Genomic DNA, 21,051 nt, shown 5'->3' on the forward strand with positions numbered 1-21,051 from the left:
GGGCACCAAAAAGTCTACTTATGGCTCTGGTTGCCATGTATTAGCAGCCATATGTACACAGGTACCCTAAAACCAGCTGCTGTATCAAACTCAACTGGCTGCAGCGTATCCATGCAGCACATACATTCCTCCTCAGTCCACATTGTAGCACAGTGGATTGACTGAGGAGGAATGTATGTGCTGCATGGATGCGCTGCAGCCAGTTGAGTGTGAGATACAGTCTGTATAGCAAGCCCCTTATTGCGTTATATTGCAAATGCACGGCTCCTAAGCAGTGTCTTCTTGTAGCCAATCACCGACGGCCTCCTTGTGTGTGAGAGACAATTCCGAACGCGCTGCTATTGGTGCGCTCTATCCAGGCTGTTGGGCGCCGGTGACAGGAGCTGTGTTCTGTTACCATGGCAGCCGTTACTTCCGGTCTCCAGTATCCGGCCGTTACACATTCAGCAATTCAACAGTAACGCCGCGAACTTAGTGCAAGGTAAGTGTATGGTGGCCGAGCACATCCTGCTAGACGTTGTCTTACTTGTCTCTGTAACTATCATACATAGTATGTCCTGTGTACAATCCAGGATATGCCATCTGCTGCTACTGTTGTGGAGCAGTAAGTCCCAGCAACCTGTGGCTCTCCAGCTGTTGTGGAACTACAAGTCCCAGCATGCCTTGCCAGAGTTTTAGCATTCCCTCATAGCAAAACTGTGGCAAGACATGCTGGGACTTGTAGTTTCACAACAGCTGGAGAGCCACAGGTTGGCCAGGCCTGATCTAGTGGTATATTTCCGGATGCTACACAGTGCACACACACACACAAAATATTTTCTTTCTGCACCTATGTGAGTGTATTATTACTGTATACTAGGTTACAGTACTCTGCTTAGTGTTATTTCAGAGTATGCGTCTGTGATATGGAATCCTATACTGCAGTGTTTAGGTATTTTGTCTTCATGGACATCTTGCAGTCTGGTGTCATGTATTATTCATGGACTCTCTGTAAATAATTTACTAATTTTTATTATTGCGTTACAAAGAAAACCGTATCCACTTCATTGTTCCTGTTTAAATTGATATATGGAACAAATGGACACGGTAACGGAAGTGTCATCTTGGGGGGTTCTATTCAATGACAACTCACACGTGGGGCCTGATTCAGGGGTATATTTACTAAAGTGAGAGTTTTTAGAAATTGAGATGTTGCCCATAGCAACCAGTCAGATTCTACTTAACATTTAACTAGCACTTTCCAGAAGATAATAGCTAGACTCTGATTGCTATGGGCAACATCTACACTTCTAAAAACTCTCCCTTTAGTCAATATACCCCTGAGTCTCACGTAAGTCAGAATGCAGACAAATGTCACTATTTTTTTTTTTTTTAAGCATACTGTGCACTCCTCTAAGAGCAGGTATGAGTGACTGAGTCATGCGCATTTAAGTCACTTTTTACTGACGGCTGAATGGACGTTACTGGGTAGCAGCAGGGCATTCGCACGTAACGTTTGTTGGGAGCAAATGGCTGATTGTCATTGCTCCCATATATTACCACATTTTTATTTAAAACCAACCAACTAGTTGGATGGTTGGAGGAAAGAGAGATCTCCTCTATAACAGATTCTTCACTGAAAGCTGGGATGGGGATTACCTTGGCAGTCTGTGGAAGCCTGAAAGCCAGGATTGGAATTGTTGAGTCTGCCTGTGACAGCGTAGAAACCAGGATTAGATCTATTGAGCTGGGTTTAATAAGGCTGTTAGAGCAGGAGGATTGGAATCCGCCTACGAGAGAGTGTCCCCTGTATAATTAACAAGTACCGAAAGCTTAAGATATGCACCTTGCTGTGCGACTTGCGATCTGATGGCCGATATCGGGTGGTCCCCACACACGGAGCGATCGGGTGGCCGACTGCCCGATATACCGGCACCTCCTACTCCACACGCATAGCGCTGTATGAGTTCGTACATCGCGTCCCCAGATCAAGTGAACATGCAGTAAGATCTGGAGGTGCGATGTACGCCATGCCCACACATGGTACGATATGGCAACGATATCGTACCAATGCATCGGATCGGCTGCTATATCGCACCGTGTATGGTACCTTTTAGATGTTGTGGCATTTGTGAATGATAAAGTTCAGTTGCAGTTGGAAATTATTTGAGGGAAAAAGATAAAAAAAACTTAGGGTGGGTACACATTTGCACATTATCTGTTCAATTTGGAGAAATCTGAATGATAAATCTGGCATATCGTGCAGTGAATGTATGCCCGACTGCGCGCTCCCTCGGGTCACGTGATGTAGTGTGATTGACCGTGCTGCACTAATAAAAGATTTAATGAACAACGGAATGATCACCATCCTTTAAGTGTGTACTGGCAATCTCCTTTGGAGCGGGGCGAAGGGTAATTGCCCCCTCCACTGGCATGATTGCCTGTCGTACAAGTGTGTATCCGACCTTCGATACTGTAGGCATGATGCCTATATACAATACAGTTTTAAAATAGACTATTGTAGCCTCTGTCAGCAAAGGTTGAGATTGTAGATTGCTAATGTAATTGGTCACATGCCTACATCACTTTCTCATGTATGAATAGGTCCATGCTATTCTTCATCTACTTCAGCTGGCCATACACTGAACAGCAATTGCTTCAATCCGCCAATATGCATCAGTTCTGAATGATTATCATTCAGTCTATATACATGAACAATAATTGTTCAATGCTGAAAACGGCATAAAAATGGTCATGATCATTCAATTTGGTTTTCAAACTTTTTCGATCGTCCCGACCGTTGTTCTGCCAAGTTCATGCAGAGTAATTAACATTGTGCCCATACAAGGCACACAGTGATCGTTTATCCCCTCGTACCCGTCAGTTAGATCGTGGTCTACATAGTACAGTGTACAGCAAGCATTAAGATACAAATCTGGTCATTTTCACATGCAGGGAAAAGATACTTTATTTTTACCTTATGGTGTGTACACATGGAACGATCGATAACGATATCGTTGTACGATCTCCCAGGTGTGCTGGTTGATCAATATCGATCATCTAGCACACCGCCAACGTCTATAGTGATCCGTGATCAACGATTGCTTGTCCCTATAGTAACCTGGTCAATATCTACCAGGTTGGCCTGCATGCACGGTCGATGGAAGATATCGATATCGTCCATACGTCATCGCAGGTCGTTGGGCACCGAAAAGTGCACGATATGAACGATAACCATATGATCAATATCGTTATCGTTCATATCGTCCATTTTAATCGTACCATGTGTACGCACCATTAGTGAGCACTTATGAGTTTGCTGAGGCATTGGGATAACATTTCTCTATTTTCTCATTTATAATATATTTCCTGGTCAGAGAGCCAGTTATGTTAAATTAGGTATTCTATTACGTTCAGACCGGTTGTTAACAAATACAAAATCAAAAAAAAAAGTGTCTGACAAGGTCTCAGAGTGAAAAACTGCTCACATGGATGAAGAAGCTAAGACCGAGTCTGTTACTCCCCCGCAAACTTCCTGTGACTTCCTTGGTGGTGATTATGCGTTCAAACCCAGCAATCATCAAGATCCATTTAATCGGGTCCCCAAGCTGCTGTTTGTCCCAATTCCTGAGTCGTAAGAAGACCTCCTGCCGTCTTCACAGCACGAAACCTATTTATCCATTAGTGGTTTATTTGCTCTTCCATTTGCTTTGCAGTGATGCATTGAAAAAGATTTGTGTTCTCTCCTATATTAAAATAGTATTATGAGGTGTGATGTTTTTGTGCAGATGTCTTCAGATGAAGAGCGCAGTAGAAGCCCTGCCATACCAAAAGATTCAGACCATGGCAGTTCAGTGTCTTCAGATTTCCAGGTAATACATAGAAAACACAAACATATCAACATATCATAGACACCAGTTGAGGCTTTTGCTCTATAGAGCGTATTCTACTCTGTAGCTAGCTGCTTTATGCAATAAGCGACTACTGTAGCACATGGCTCATGTTACCTGGATCAGTAACCCATATTGTGTGCAGCTACAAAGTACTCCTAATAATACATATTTATTAGCAATTTCTTTCCCACACAGAAGCAAAAACGCAAAACTTTATAGGCGCTATTAGTATAATTACAGTGAAACCGCACCGGTTTTAAGGACATTAACTCTTTTAATTGATTTTGCTTTCCTATATCTTGTTCTGCCACATGCAGGTCAGTGAGAGAGTCAAGAAAATATTTTAGGGCGATGTTATGCGTTTCATACAGTACTTTATGTTTCATGTACGTTTAGCTGCAGACACTGAGAAGTTGCTAAACTACAGTTACTAAATATTGTGCCTCGCCCTGAGGAAAGCTGCGTGACCGCGTGAAACAGCTCCAGGTCTCCATTTATCATACTGCCACTCAGCATAGTGTATATTGCTTTTTCTAATGAGCTTGTTCTAATAAAGCCACTATTCTGTTTTCTGCCCTCAGTTCATTTCTTTATGGTATGCTATGACGTATCTTTTCTCTGCTGATTAAGAAACACTCTTACGGATTTGTTCCTGTTTGGGCTTTGAATTTAGTTTTGACCCCCTTCTTGGATTGTTGTGTATTTATGACTTGATTATTATTTATTATTTTATTATTATTACAATTGGCTCCTAACTGTTAGTTTGCAGTCTGTTTGAAAAATGATGGGTAGATACTGATAGGTTGGTACTTGATTTCTCTTCAAGCTTTGATAAATCTCCACCTAAACTCGTTACAGTACCACAGTTACAAACTCAACAGAGGAAACCTTAGATGCAGTTAATATTGTATATGTCAAAAGAAAAAAGCCCAGGTCCATTCAAATTCTTACTATAAAGCATAAAGATTTAATTCCTATAATGGCACCATAATTACATTCAGATGATAGATTTGCTAATCTGTGCACATTCACATAAGAAAACTATTTTTTAATTTGTACTCCATAAACATATGAATAGTAATATAATAAAATAGCCTTTTAATTAAAAGTCATAACAATCTCCAAGCCACATTATGAGCCATATATCACATATAAACACAAATTATTCATTTTTATATTGATCTATCAATATGTATGCTATTAAAAGATAGCCTCATGAATTATATTGTATGAAATCCCAGCTGTCGGGATGCTGCTGGTCAGAATAGATAGATAATACTTTACTGTCATTAACAGCGCAAGTGATGTCAACGAAAAACCAAGCAGCACTATACTGCATAATAAGACAGGCAGCAATTACACTACTAGTAAAAGTAATAAAGGAAAATAAAAAAAAAAATACCATGATAACAGCAGCAATCTATCAAAATTAATAGTCATTTAAAATATGCACTGCAGTAGGAAAAAAACAACTGTGCAACCTTTTTCTATGAGAACGTAGTGTTCACTCTAGGTTCGGAGGCAGGCAGGGCGCTGGACCTAGAGCAAGGGCACTTCAGCGCGTGTACCTGAAAAGGGGGTGTGTCTTTATGACGCTTCACCTTTCCGTCACTCTTGGGGGTGTGCCCGGCACTTACGGACATGCCGGGCAGCCCCCAAGCACCGTGGTCACTGTGGATGGATCCATCCTAGCGGGAATGCTAAGAACACACATCTCTAAAACGCCTTTTAGACAGCGGCATCCCAACAGCCAGAATCCCGACACCCATAGGGAAGACAGGTGAGTGTTTTCCTAACCCCTCCCTGGTGCCTAACCCCCCTCCCTGCACCCTAAACCTAACACCCCCTTCCCGGTGCTTAAACCTAACGTCTCCCTCCCTGGTGCCTAACCCTTAACCCTCCCCCTAGTGCCTAACCCCGCACCCTAACCTTCCCCTAGCATCCCTATACTTACCTTCGGGATGCCGGCAGTCTGCATACTGGTGCCGGGATCCCGACCTGTTGGGATTTCGGGACCGGTATTGAGACCATCGGCATCCCACACACCGAGATGCCGGCTGTATCCCGAAAAGTTTATTGGCCAAATAACTTTTAATACAAACTTTCCTGAATAATATCTACTAATGTCAAATAGACTTGAATGAATAAACATTGTCAATGAAAACTGCAACAAATGTAATGCTTTTAATCTATGTATAGTGCACAATTGTACTTAGTAAATCCTTCATGTAAATGTGTCTGAAGTTATATTGCAACGTAATTCAGTTAGTGCTAATCCTGCTGGAGAGTATGTTTGTATATAAAGCGGAAAACGACCTTTTCCAATTGTAAATGCAGCCATAGACATACCTTGCTCACTAAAATTAATCATTTCTAATATTTAAAGTAAGAGGCTTATGACAGTGTAACACAATGTTCTGTAAATGGTGCCCTGTCAGGCCAAAAAATGCAAAAAGATCTGTTGCAGATATAGTGTGTATATATATGAATACAAAAACTTACATTTAGACACCTGTGCCACCACCCTCCACATCCTGCCTGGCAAGTGGGTCCAGCCACCTACATGTGTGCCATTTTCCCAGTGATATTCAAGAAGATGGCGCTTGTGCACAAGGTCGCTTTTCATTGCGCAACGCCATCTTTCCAAAAATGTCACTGGGAAGACAGCTCCTCTTAGAGGAGGGAGGACCCAGTTGCTGGTAGCAGGTAGGAATTCTGAGTACAGAGTGTGTGACGTGGGACTCTCCTGGACCCAAGGGCTCATGTGCATTGCACACCCTGCACCCATTATAAATAAGCCTATGGTGCACCAAGAGTGGCAATATTGCTGGTAGTCAGCGTCAGCCTGACCATTACGCACAGTACACTGGCGTGTAGGGCGACATGCCAGGTGCAGGGAGCAGCACATAAATTTCCACCCACCTGCCCTGCCTCCTGGCCTTTGTGGAGTGAGGGGAGAGTGGGGAGAGGGAGGGGAAGCTTACCTGATGTAATCATGTCTGTACGCCCCTGCTGGTACCGGTGTAGAAGACCTGCTGAGCTTGTAGGAACAGCACATCACTGCAGTTAGTGTACGTTCAGCAATAATACCATGTTGAAAAGTTGAGCAGCCAGAAAGGTTACAAAGTTTTATATAGATATATTAGTACATGGGGTATGAGGCATCACTCAATACTACTGAAAACCGCATGGTGCAGGGTTCAAACGTGATCCATTGAGACACTCACTCAATCCAAATAGATAAGACAGAACCAGCACTCACTTGAATCAATGAAGAAGCTTTATTCACATATATGCATCATGGGTATACACACAGAGGTGGTATTCACCGGATGCCCAAAGGTCTGTTTCAGATGTTGCCAGTTTTCTTCAGAGCCTCTGAAGAAAACTAGCAACAGTTGAAACGAACTGTTCGGCAGCCGGTGACTTCCACCTCTGTATGTACAGTATACCCATGATGCATATATGTGAATAAAGCTTCTTCATTGATAACATTTCTTAATTAATATTAATTAATAAAATTAATATGCTGTTAAACTTTGTAATGACTAATATAATGCTTGGAAAACAGATATTCACATACTGAATGTGCAACAGGTTAAGTAAGCTGGTATGCATTATATATATATATATATATATATATATATATATATATATATATATAATGGCGTCCTTAGTAGAAGGAGCTTGGTTTGGCATAATAAAAGCCTATAGCCTGATAGTAAGTGAATACAGACACATGGGAGCCACAATGTTCTTGCCAATAGTATGTGTCTGATCTCCTTATGACATGAGCTAAACACTGTTATGGGGTGTTCATTCCCATGGGTGTGGTGCATGCTCTGCCTGGAGGCAAGCCGATGCCACTTGATCAAGGGCCACATGGGACTTGCCGGAATGTAATTGTATTGGTTCTCCATATGGCTAATCCTGGATCTGCAGAACAGATGTACCAGTGGCAGATATGATTGGCAACTGATAGTCTCTCAATGTATGGTTGCTGATGGCAAATACGTTTCTGGTGAATATTCCTTCCAACACACCAGGTGTATCTACTGCCACCATTTATCATTGCATAGTATGTGTGCAGTTATTTAGGGTTATCACTCCCACTGTAGATAGATTCCTTTGGTTGTACTGCCCGATGTATGAAACATAACATCGAAAAACATCTAACGATTTTTAAAATAATTCAGATGTTACTAAAAAATAGTATCAGCAGACCCCACAATGTTTGCCAGCTCTCGCACATGCACAGTGGGGCCGGCCAGGGTACAAGACTAGGCTGAAGTGCTGCAGGACTTGCAGAGATCGCTGCAGAGCGTCGTTTTCTCTCCCCCACTCCGGGGTTAGAGATGCTAAAACGTATCGATGTTATTGCAAGAGTTATAGCGGCATGGTAAGTGCCACGTTAATACATCTTCCCCTTTGTTACTATTAACCAGCTTCTTCTAGTCTTATATTAACCACTGTAATGACTACAATAATAACTTTACTAATTTGGAGGCAGGAAGTCAGATTGTATGGGGGAGGGGGCGTAACCATATTAACTAGGCTGGCTCTTTGGTGTCTACCATGATTTAGTCTTTATATTCCTCTTATGTCCTCCACTTTCAAACTTGATGCTCTTATACACCTTTTGAAAGAAGAACCCACTTTCATGATGCTTATCTGTAGATGTGCATGATTCTCAACAATCTGAGCACATTTAATTTGACTGAATCCAGCAGCATCTATTGCCTCTCATTTGTCTAGAATATTTCTTACTTTATTGTGCAGACTCTTTAAATCTTTATATTAAACTGTCGGGGCTCAATCCAATTAGGTGAGAGTTTGCGAAAGGGAGTTTGTTTCATGAACCTCACATACATTGCACAAATGCGCGCACCTGAGAAATGCGAGATCCAATTAGAGATACTAGGTCACAGTAGTTGCTGCAAAGGTCAGCGACTCTTCTACAAAATGTGACCTGGGAGACGTGCATGAAAAAGTGCGGAAACCATCCTGGACCCCCAAAAAATAACAACTGCGATAGCAGGACCTTATAGAAGGCTGTTAGTGGCAATAAGGAAAGTACTGGAGGGTTTTAAAAGGAGTCAAATTAGTGATTTTTTTATTAATGGTGGAAAAATTATAGCAAACAAATGTTTTTCAGCATATTAAAGTCTTTCCAGCATCTAGGGGTACAGAAAAATATCTGTATAGTAGATTTCAGTGTTTTTGTACAAGTTTGTAAATTTTTAAATACACTTTTAGCTCTCATCTTCAAGTTCTATAACATCTATCCCATCAATACAACACCTCCACGTACTTGTCCCACATCACTTACACCTACCCGTTACTGTCCCACATCATTTACACCTACCCGTACCTGTCCTACATCATTTACACCTCACCGTACCTGTCCTACATAATTTACACCTCCACATACCTGTCCCACATTATTTACACCTCCCCGTACCTGTCCTACATCATTTACACCTCCCCGTACCTGTCCTACATCATTTATACCTCCCCGTACCTGTCCCACATCATTTACACCTGCACGTACCTGTCCCACATCACTTACACCTCCCTGTCCCAGTCCCACATCACTTACACCTCCCTGTACCTGTCCCACATCACTTACACCTCCCTGTACCTGTCCCACATCACTTACACCTCCCTGTACCTGTCCCACATCACTTACACCTCCCTGTACCTGTCCCACATCACTTACACCTCCCTGTACCTGTCCCACATCACTTACACCTCCCCGTCCCAGTCCCACATTATTTACACCTCCCCGTACCTGTACCACATTATTTACACCTCCCCGTACCTGTCCCACATCACTTACACCTCCCCGTACCTGTCCCACATCACTTACACCTCCCCGTACCTGTCCCACATCACTTACACCTCCCCGTACCTGTCCCACATCACTTACACCTCCCCGTACCTGTCCCACATCACTTACACCTCCCTGTACCTGTCCCACATCACTTACACCTCCCTGTACCTGTCCCACATCACTTACACCTCCCTGTACCTGTCCCACATCATTTACACCTCCCCGTACCTGTCCCACATCACTTATACCTCTCCGTACCTGTCCTACTAACCCATTTAACTTTTTAGAGAAATTCACCTGAAAACATATGTCTTTTTTGGCCAAATTATGCTAGTTAAACCCCTCCAAGTGCATGATTATTCATTCGGAGGGGTGTACCAGAGGTTCTGCACTGTCTCCAGACATTTCCCATACCTTTTCACCTGCTCAGTGTGTATTTAACAGCTGCAGTCACAATTACAGAATGGACTGCTGTCTGCCTCTGACCAGACTCCTGCTCTCATACTATCAATGGGTAGATGTTCATTTCAATCTCTCTCACTCTACAATTTCTTGAGGTTTAATGATCCAGTGTTGGTAGCAACATCTACTAAGGCTGTTTGAACCTTATAGTGCATTGCAGATATTGGCCCTCATTCAGAGCCACTCGCTAGCGGCAGTACGCTCGTTCCGAGCGATGTTCGCACATCTGCGCATGCGTACGGATCGTTATACGCATGCGCGAACCAGTCAGTGCGGCCGAAATTCATGTGCTCGCAATATAGCGAATGCCTGCTATTTTGAGTGACAGAATGAGGCGTATGTGGGTGGTAACAGGGGAAGGTGCTTGAAAACGGGGAGTGGAGATCAGAACGCAGGCGTGCTTAAAGGTCAAAACGGGCGTTTTATGGGTGTGCATAATTAATACAGCAGCGTCATTGACCACGTCACTGGGTTATTTTATAGCCAGAACTGCTCCCAAGATTGTGGTAGCAAAAACCAACCACAAGAATAGCGAGCAGTTCATACGCTGGTCGATGTACTCGATTAATCTAATAAATAGCGGACATGACGTATGGTGCGAGCGGCCAGGGGGCGTTTTTAAAAAATAAACGAGCTTATGTTTTGCTCGCTCGTTCAGACTTAGAGGTGTGAACAGACTGCAATTTGCGAACGGATCATTTGAATAGCCACCCCTTGTTTTTGAACGAACGACCGCAAATAGCGAACGGCTCTGAATCAGGCCCTTTCTTCACAATTGAGCTCTCTATTACTTTATTTATCTATGATTTTCGGAGTTTGGTGCATAGGGGTGAGACCATGGCCCTACTGATTATAATGGGGTCTGCAGCTGTAGGGAGCCTTTTGGAGGATACTTCTGTGAAATCTCCTGCATTAGGCTGTTGTTACATAGCTGGATATTAAACTATGCAGAAACGGTACTTTCTGTAGAATTTTATGAAAAACCTTTTGGGTCGTTCCATGCCAAATCATCACAAAAATAGTAACTTTCAACCCGACTATCTCAGATTTTCGTGAAATTTGGTAGGATGGTAGATGGCATAAAGTAACTGTCATATTTAAAATTTTAGCCCTCAGTGATACACTGTGTTCATGTTACAGGATTGCAAACATGACAAAAAAATTAAAATTTATGCTTGCTAGGTCAACTAAAACAAATTCTAACTTTGCTTCTAATTGTGAAGCAAATTTATTTTAGTTTTCATCTTCCTTTTTTTACCTAGTCTTTTTATTGTTGTTATTATTATTAATCTAAGTGATGTTATGACCTATACAAATTAGAATTTTGTCCGCCTTTGAGCTCGGTGTCTCCTTACAACGCTTTGGGACTGATGAACGCGCGCCTGTTGGCAGGGCATATTGTATTTCTGTTCGCACTGTTAATGCTCCAGGACTCTGTGTACTTTATGTATTTTGAACGCACCTACACTTATGATTGAAGAGGTATAATGGGACGTTTTCAAGTGAGCAATGTTTAATAAGGGCATTTAGATGGAGTTGCAGGCAATTCAGACTGGACGTAAGCATAATTTTGCCGGTTTTCAGGTGTATATTTTGCTCCTAGTACAGGGGACAGTAGCTGCAAGTACAGACAGCTGACGACGACTAATAGGAAACAAAGTATTCAAATAGGGGACGGGTGCATCGCCTTGCATGCGGATTAATATACACATTTATCTCAGTGCATGCTGTAGGGAAGCACATACAGTCAGGTCCATAAATATTGGGACATTGACAGAATTTTCATATTTTGGCCTCTATTCACCACCACAATGGCTTTGAAATGAAACAAACAAGATGTGATTTAACTGCAGAATTTCAGATTTAATTTGAGGGTAATTACATCCAAATCAGGTGAATGGTGTAGGAATTACAACGGTTTCTATATGCGCCTCCCACGTTTTAAGGGGCCAAAAGTAATGGGACAAATTAAACAATCCTAAATCTAACTTTCACTTTTTAATACTTTGTTGCAAATCCTTTGCAGGCAATTACAGCCTGAAGTCTGGAACGCATAGACATCACCAGACGCTGGGTTTCATCCCTGGTGATGCTCTGCCAGGCCTCTACTGCAAATGTCTTCAGTTCCTGCTTGTTCTTGGGGCATTTTCCCTTCAGTTTTGTCTTCATCAAGTGAAATGCATGCTCAATCGGATTCAGGTCAGGGGATTGACTTGGCCATTGCATAACATTCCACTTTTTAGCCTTAAAAAACTCTTTGGTTGCTTTTGCAGTATGCTTCGGGTCATTGTCCATCTGCACTGTGAAGCGCCGTCCAATGAGTTCTGAAGCATTTGACTGAATATGAGCATATAATATTGCCCGAAACACTTCAGAATTCATTCTGCTGCTTTTGTCAGCAGTCACATCATCAATAAATACAAGGGAACCAGTTCCATTGGCAGCCATACATGCCCACGCCATGACACTACCACCACCATTCTTCACTGATGTGGTGGTATGTTTTGGATCATGAGCAGTTCCTTTTCTTCTCTTCCCATCACTCTGGTACAAGTTGATCTTTGTCTCATCTGTCCATAGGATGTTGTTCCAGAACTGTAATGGCTTTTTTAGATGTAGTTTGGCAAACTAATCTGGTCTTCCTGTTTTTGTGGCTCACCAATGGTTTGCATCTTGTGGTGAACCCTCTATATTCACTTTTGTGAAGTCTTCTCTTGATTGTTGACTTTGACACATATACATCTACCTCCTGGAGAGTGTTCTTGATTTGGCCAACTGTTGTGAAGGGGTTTTTCTTCACCAGGGAAATAATTCTTTTGTCATCCACCACAGTTGTTTTCCGTGGTCTTCCGGGTCTTTTGGTGTTGCTGAGCTCTCCGATGCATTCTTTCTTTTTAAGAATGTTCCAAACAGTTGATTTGGCCACACCTAATGTTTTTGCTATCTCTCTGATGGGTTTGTTTTGATTTTTCAGCCTAATGGTGGCTTGCTTCACTGATAGTGACAGCTCTTTGGATCTCATATTGGAGTTGACAGCAACTGATTCCAAATGCAAATGTCACACCTAGAATCAACTCCAGACCTTTTACCTGCTTAATTGATAATGAAATAACGAGGGAATAGCCCACACCTGTCCATGAAATAGCTTTTGAGTTGATAGTCCCATTACTTTTGGCCCCTTAAAAAGTGGGAGGTACATATAGAAACCGTTGTAATTCCTACACTGTTCACCCGATTTGGATGTAATTACCCTCAAATTAAATCTGAAAGTCTGCAGTTAAAGCACATCTTGTTTGTTTCATTTCAAAACCATTGTGGTGGTGAAAAGAGGCCAAAATCTGAAAATTCTGTCAATGTCCCAATATTTATGGACCTGACTGTAAGCTCTATTTCCTTTCAACTCTGAATTAGGCACTTTAACTACATCTAAAATAAAGGCATTCTCCTCAGACCTGTCCCCGGCTGTCTGACTCCTTCGTGAGCCCATCGGCCGCCCTTCACGTGTGCCCATCGGCCGCCCTTCACGTGTGCCCATCGGCCGCCCTTCACGTGTGCCCATCGGCCGCCCTTCACGTGTGCCCATCGGCCGCCCTTCACGTGTGCCCATCGGCCGCCCTTCACGTGTGCCCATCGGCCGCCCTTCACGTGTGCCCATCGGCCGCCCTTCACGTGTGCCCATCGGCCGCCCTTCACGTGTGCCCATCGGCCGCCCTTCACGTGTGCCCATCGGCCGCCCTTCACGTGTGCCCATCGGCCGCCCTTCACGTGTGCCCATCGGCCGCCCTTCACGTGTGCCCATCGGCCGCCCTTCACGTGTGCCCATCAGCCCCTCCCACTTTCCCTACTTAGGTTTACTGCAGGAGCCCTTAGGCCATACCATGCAGAGGAAGGAGGGACAGCATAGTGTACTCCCTATGATGCCTGACCTCCCTGTGTAGCACAGAGGCGTTCATGTGGCGTAGACATTGGCTGCACCAGTACATTCCTCACTTAACAACCTACTCGTTTAACAACCGTTCGGACTTAAGACCAGCACTCTGACCAGCTGGAACCCATAGTACAATGACTAAAATGTTATTCTGAAGATTTTTTTTTTTTTTAATAACTTTAATTGTACTGTACAGTATGTAAAAGTTAGGCAAAGTAAAACAGTTATAGTATCAAGTTTGAGTTTCCTTTAGACCTTTTCTTTATTCAGAATACATAAAAATTATTATCTCCTGGTTCCTCGTTTAGTGACCAATTCGTTTAACGACCTAGTCGTAGGAACGGAACTCGGACGTTAAGTGAAGAATGTCTGTATTTTTTTATTTTCTCTGGCACATAAGCAGCTTGGAGCCACATTTACAAGTGTAAAGAAAGAGGCCGTCTGTAAAGCCTATATTATCTTTCTGCCAAAAGTTGATAATAAGAGAAGTTGTCTCATGGCTGCCATGACAAAAATTAATACGTATTGCCAGTCTGAGAGATGCACTGTATAGGTGCCAAAACTAGGCCTACAGCCTGTGTCCTCCTTATCCATTCTATCCTCCATGTGTGTGTCTGTCGCCTTTCACAATTTGGCTGCTCTTAACTATCTCTTCTACACTGCACTTTTCTTACTATGGCGGTGCCCTGGGGGCAGCTTAGCTGGGCCAGTTTGGGGGGGGGGGGTCCTGCGCTCTGTATTTGAACCCTAGTATGATAGTGACCTACCCTAAAGAGGTTACCTGGATATGGTGGGTAGGCCCATAACCTTGACCATGATTATGCTAAAAACCTCTATTGATTGCAAAATTGTATTGCATTTATATATTATCAATAATTTGGAGCTGTGCACCTGAGATTTGTCTATTTCTGTGCCTTTCACAATTTCTCCAAGTGAAATTACTTTAAATGTAAAGATGTTTTATAAGAGGGAGCAATGTATGCTGCGGTACGTGACAGGTAAGTAGTACATACTGCCTTGTATATATTTTACTTCTGAGTCATCGGTGTGGTACTGTCCTTTTTATATGTGCTGGCAACAAAAGATGTTGCATAATAATGGAAATGCACTGCTTCTCTACTAAGTAGACCCCAATGATCAGTTATACTACCAACCGCCTGTCATATGAAATAGTGTGTGTGCACCATAGTAGTGACTTCGGTGAAAGTGTCAGATAATGCAGTTCTCCATGCAATGCAGTTTAATTCTATTGTTGGTGTTGGTTTTTGTAAATATAGTAATAGACGTTACATAAGCTGTGTATTTATGTAGCCAAAATAAATGAGGCCATGTTTGCATTTTCAGAACATTAATTAAACATTGCTCAAATCTTTTAGAGGAACTTATTGAAATGAATTAAGCAGTATATAAACTGCTGTGAGGCAGCATTGTGATCTACCTGTCATGTATGTTTTTTATCCTTGGCCACAATCTGTCATCTGTGCATCTTGTGAGATTGTGCATGAGCTTTCTTGTATAATGTATGCTTTCAATGTGAACATGTTCTTGAAAAGAAGGGAGAACCCATGTTACAGCCGCACCCCCCGTCCTGGAAATGACATCCGTCTCCTGGTTTCATTACACGGTTAAGCAGGTCCTATTATTCCGGCTCTTTTGTGACAGGATGAATATGATGAGCTCCTCCGTTATGCTGTGGTAACTCCAAAGTTTGGGCCTCATCTTCTCAGGGAGTATCAACTGACTGCTGAACAAACCACAAGTGACAGGTTTCCAAGTCCCCAGGAAGCAGCGCGGGAGCCAACTCCAGGTAATGACAGGCATCAAATCCCCGAGTGAACAGCTACATAAATACACTGCTTCTTAGGTGTTCTTCAGCATCCTCGAAATATACATGTTCATATTTGAGTCCTTTTTTTATAATATATATTCATATATTTTTTTGTGTGTGTGTGTTCTGGGTAGCAGGAGAAACTATTTGAATACTCTAATATATTTCCAGGCTTATAACAACTGTGTTTTCAAACAGATAAGTACTTTCTGCTTATACGCTGGCTGGTCAATATGCGTTTGAAATTAAAATGATACAGATCCAAGTTGAGGTGGATGTGACTGGTGGTATATCAAGTGTTCATTCTAGCACCCTGCACCTGTCACAACCTGTGCAGTTTATCTTTCATGCCTGGAATGTTGCTCTCTGCTCTGGTGCTTCTAGCACACTCTGGTCTATCTCAGCAGTTTGATGCATTAGCTGAGTGTGCTAGAAGCACCAGAGAAGAGAGCAACACCCCAGGCAGAAAAGAGGAACTGCACAGGTTTTGACACCATTGTCATAACCACAATGTTGTAGGTTTCAGCTCTTGATATGACTATATAAATCTGTTTTTCTATGCATATTACTTTTTATACCTTCTGAGCCTGATTCAACAGTGCGCGCAATGCTGCTGATTGCGCAGGTGACCGATTATTTGCTACTGCGCATCCACAAAAAGTCCTAATAAAAAACCTACGACACATGCGTTCTTCTGATTGTCCATGGAGTCTGCTGTTGTGTATGAAGGTGCTGGCTTCAGAACCTGCGAAGTAAAACCATAAGTGTTCCTGGATGGTGTTCTCGGAGGTGACCTGAAGTGAACGCAAAAAAAAGGTTGTAACTGCATTCCCAAACACAGTACCGCAACCACAGAGACCATGTTTAGCCGGAGTTCAGAAGGAGACCCTGCGCCAGCCATAGGCTTTTGGATGTGATGGTGGAGTGTTCAGTAGCATAGGCACACAGTTACACTGTCCACGAGCAGTGGAAATGGGTCCTTCGGCTCATGCTAGTGCACAAGAGGAATGCTGAACCTAGCATTCCCATATTACCGCCACTGCGATCACAAAAAAAAATTGCAATCGCAGTTGTAACTGTGTCCAGCTCTGAATCAGGCCTCTCTGTACAGATGTATCCTCATAGACTATTGCTGTAACCGATCCAAACAGGCCTTGTCAGCACGTCAGGTGCAGTGTGCATCAGCTTGTGCTGAATGTCTTTTTTGCATGTTTTTTGCCCCAAAATTGATTCTTGGTCGCGACAGGTCACTTCATGAGACTGCACTGATCAATTTGATATGCAACACTTGTAAATCTGTGTGCGGCTGAGTGTAAATCTGTGCGCGGCTGAGTGTAAATCTGTGCGCGGCTGAGTGTAAATCTGTGCGCGGCTGAGTGTAAATCTGTGCGCGGCTGAGTGTAAATCTGTGCGCGGCTGAGTGTAAATCTGTGCGCGGCTGAGTGTAAATCTGTAAACAAAGTGCTACTATGCAGCGGCCGCTGTTTTTTTTTTTTTTTCCGTTTCATGCCTAGTCCCATTGTGCTTCTTATACAGACTCAGACGCACTTGGATATACAAGTGTCGCATAGCAAATAAATCAGTGCCGTCTCATGAAGCGATTTGTCACATCTGATTGTGACTAAGGCACATATTTGGATGCAAAGATGCTTGATGCAAGCTGAGCCACACAGGACCTGGAGGCTCACTCGCACCGCATGGCGTATTGAGGCTAGATGTACTGTATGAGGACTCCTCTAACTCAATGATGAAGTACTCTTATTTGATTTGAGTCAACACATCATTGTGGGGTGCCAGAGGTGATTCTTATGTGCTCATCCCGACCAATTTATGTTATCACACCAATAAGTATACTTGTAAATATTCTGTATATTTATCAGTGTGGTAATAATAAATCCGCCAGGATGAGCACATACTATTGCAGACAGCGACATAAATTCTATCTCAAATCAAATAACAGAGCCCACTGCAGTTGAGATCGGACAAGAGAAAACCGTTCTTTGGTCAGCACCACCGACCTTCACCATATGGATTAGGAGGATTAAAGCAACATTGCCAGTTTCTCAGCTATTTATATTCTAAAATTGTGGAGCTGAAGGCTAAAATACTGTACACCAGTTCTTATCAATGACCTTTGTAAATCGCAGACATGTAATCCTCCGCTTCCTGTTCTAGTTCTTTATAATAATCTGATTCCTTTTTCAGTTGCTTATTTTACTTTGCTGTCTAGTCATTGTTTGTTTTATTTTGGAAAGTATTCTGCCTCTTCTATAGACATAACATCAGCATTCTAAATTAACTAATGAGGATGGAGTCCTATGAAAGCAATGGCAAACTAGTATTTGGGATCACATGTGGTTTATTTTGCTGGTGGGCAATTAGTTATTATAAAACTGAAGATGGCTAAAGACCATTTCAGTCAATAAAAATAGAAGTAATAAGTGGAGCCATTGCTATATAAATAGACTCCCCTATTTACACAATCTGTCCATTTATTCATTTAAAAAATACAATGTGGATCATTGAATAAAACTCATTTATTACATATATACGTGAAAATAATCAACTCCTATTGAAATATATAACATGTAGTGCACATAGTATTGCGAGCTGTAACTCACTTAGGGGTCTATTTACTAAACAGTGTTAGGAGACAGAGTGAAAAGTGATAAGGTGCCAGCCAATCCGCTCCCAACTGCCATCTCACAGGCTGTGTTTGAAAAATGACAGTTGGGAGATGATTGGCTGGCACCTTATCACTTTTCACTCTGTCTCCAAACACTGCTTAGTAAATAGACCCCTTAAATCCAAATATCCGTGAACAGATCCAATACTTACACTTGGAGCATTCAGCATTAACAAGGTTTAGTATGGCCACTGTCCGATTGTGGGATGACCGACATGATGGTCTGGTCAGAAGACTGCCACATAGAAGAAACCTTGGTGGAAACCCCTTTAAGATCTCCCAGAAAAAAAATTAACAATAGCTCAGGGTGAGGTCCCAATTGATCCAAGTAAATTGACAGTCGGCAATGTCAAAACTAACGCGTTTCATTACTCTCACTGTACCTTCGTCAGAGGAAATAGAAGTGATCAATAAGCTTATCAAACCTTCTATATGCAGTGGAGTGTGTGCTCTCCATAGAACTAATCAGACTCTCACCATCTGTAAAATTTGAGTTTGTCATGCTGGTTTTAGGGAGAAGTTAGTGTTCCAATTACAGATAGGTGTTTTGCAGAGCAGGGAGGGAGCCTGTTGTGCCTAAATAAATACTTGAATAATTATTTTCCATAATATTTTTAATACTTTTGTATTTGTGATGGTGGCTGGAAACAATATATATGTAAAATATGAACAGTACATAGTTTTTCTCCTAGGATGGTTTTGTACTTTTTTTTTTACTATATGAGACTTCAATCATGGTTAATCTTAATGCATTCATTTAATATTTATTTATAGAAAGAAGCCATACTACATCAAGAGAAGAAATTCCTAACCGTTCAGAAGCTGAACTTCGTAGAGGTATTTCTGACGCATGTAACCCTCGTCCATCCGTCTTAGGCGATCAGAGAGGTAACATGAAATCCACTGCTTTTAGTCCTTCAGACCACTCCGTGAAATGGTTAAAGGACAACTATTGCGAAATTGAGAACCTTACAATTGTTTTATTAGAGCAGATTAATGTTACTTTTAATGTAAGTGTGTATTCTCTCAAAAGGAACAAATATATCAATCAGAGCTTGGTAGGAATTCCTATACTCACTCACAGTTGTGACTAGACAGATGTGTGTAGCGCTGTTATACTATTACTATAGGAGTCTTTACTAAATTGATTAATATTTGTTTTACTTTCAAAATATGATATAAATGTCAAATTGAAACAAAAAATATTTTGCTCCAATAAATCTACTCCGTTTTCTTCACAAAAAAGGTAACCCTCATTTTATATGGTGCTTTTTGTTTTTTGATTTTTTTGTTAAGAAGTAATTTTAAAAATGTGTATAACTTTTTATCCCTGGGGGTTTACACTGGTTATTGAAACATCACATTGAGATGCTGGTATTAATTTCCCCTTGTCTAAAAATATATCCTATACCTGTATGAGGGCTGATTTGAAAAGTAATCAGACTGATTTTTTTCATTCAGAATCCGATGACTCCACAGGATCTGAACATTTTTCTTTTTCAAAGTAGCGTCCTTATCATTCAATATATTTTTTTGCAGCGTTTCAACAATGATTCAAAGCCGTGCAGTAGACTGTTTTGTGACATCACTTTTAGAGTTGCAGCTGTGGCATTTTTCACCATCATCTGTTGAGAACTTCTTTCCGTGCAGTTTTTTTTTTTCAGGGTTGGGAGTACCCAGTTCACAGGGTGCTAAGTCCGGGCTATATGGAGGGTGTTCCAGTGCTGTCCCATTCATTTCAGTCAGTGCTGCCAATGCAACAGCAGCAACATGTGGTCGGGCATTGTCTTGTAGCAAAAAACACTGGCCCTGATTCAGAGCCGGACGCTCTGACAGAGCGCTCGCTCTGAATCAGGGCCGTCCCTCTGAATTTAAGAGCGGCCTCCTGGCCGCTCGCATAGCTGTGGGTGACCACCCACAGCTATAGCGAGCGGCCAAAATGATGGTCGCGATGGTCAAGACCATTGCGACCATCCGGCTTGCGACGAGACCCTTGTGGTAGGGTCTCGTCTGCCGCAAGCCCTGGAGTGCTTTTGGCTCTATCAGAGCCAAAAGCACTCCCACTGACATCACTAGTGATGTCAGTGGGGCCGGCCCCAGATGGTAGGCGTTTCCATGGGAACGCCTCCGTCTGGGCAGCCACGCCCCCGGCACGCCCACTAAAGGGGGCGTGCTGTCAATCACCATCGACAGCACGCCCCCTTTGGTGCGAGACCCATAACGACTGCTTGGCCGTCGTTATTTGGGTCTCGTGCATGCGCACGACGGAGCCGCCTCCATAGTGCGCATGCGCACTTGGCCAACATCGACCCGCTTGCGAGCGGGTCTGAATCAGGCCCACTGTTTCTTCAGAAAATGTGATCTTTTCTTCCTCATGGCTCCACGCAAATGGGTTTTCAGGATGTTTGCATAGTAGTCACCATTAATTGTCTGTCCACGGGG

The 21,051-nt window shown here is 42.5% G+C and overlaps 1 protein-coding gene across 5 annotated transcripts in view; it reads left to right on the plus strand.

Annotated features, from left to right (window-relative positions):
• Positions 1-414: 414 nt before the first annotated feature.
• Positions 415-21,051, plus strand: part of POC5 (POC5 centriolar protein) — a 64,985-nt gene continuing 44,348 nt past the window's right edge. For 4 of the 5 annotated variants that reach the window (XM_088443685.1, XM_088443687.1, XM_088443689.1 and 1 more), the window contains exons 1-4: positions 415-481; positions 3,768-3,851; positions 15,758-15,902; positions 19,384-19,497. In XM_088443685.1, coding sequence (XP_088299811.1) covers positions 3,768-3,851; positions 15,758-15,902; positions 19,384-19,497 — 343 coding nt within the window. In that variant the 5' untranslated portion in view covers positions 415-481. The remainder of the gene's footprint in view (positions 482-3,767; positions 3,852-15,757; positions 15,903-19,383; positions 19,498-21,051) is intronic. The other variant, XM_088443688.1, reaches the window with a different exon arrangement.

Source organism: Taudactylus pleione, unplaced genomic scaffold, assembly GCF_031769625.1.
Source record: "Taudactylus pleione unplaced genomic scaffold, aTauple2 ptg000333l, whole genome shotgun sequence".
NCBI lineage: Eukaryota > Metazoa > Chordata > Amphibia > Anura > Myobatrachidae > Taudactylus > Taudactylus pleione.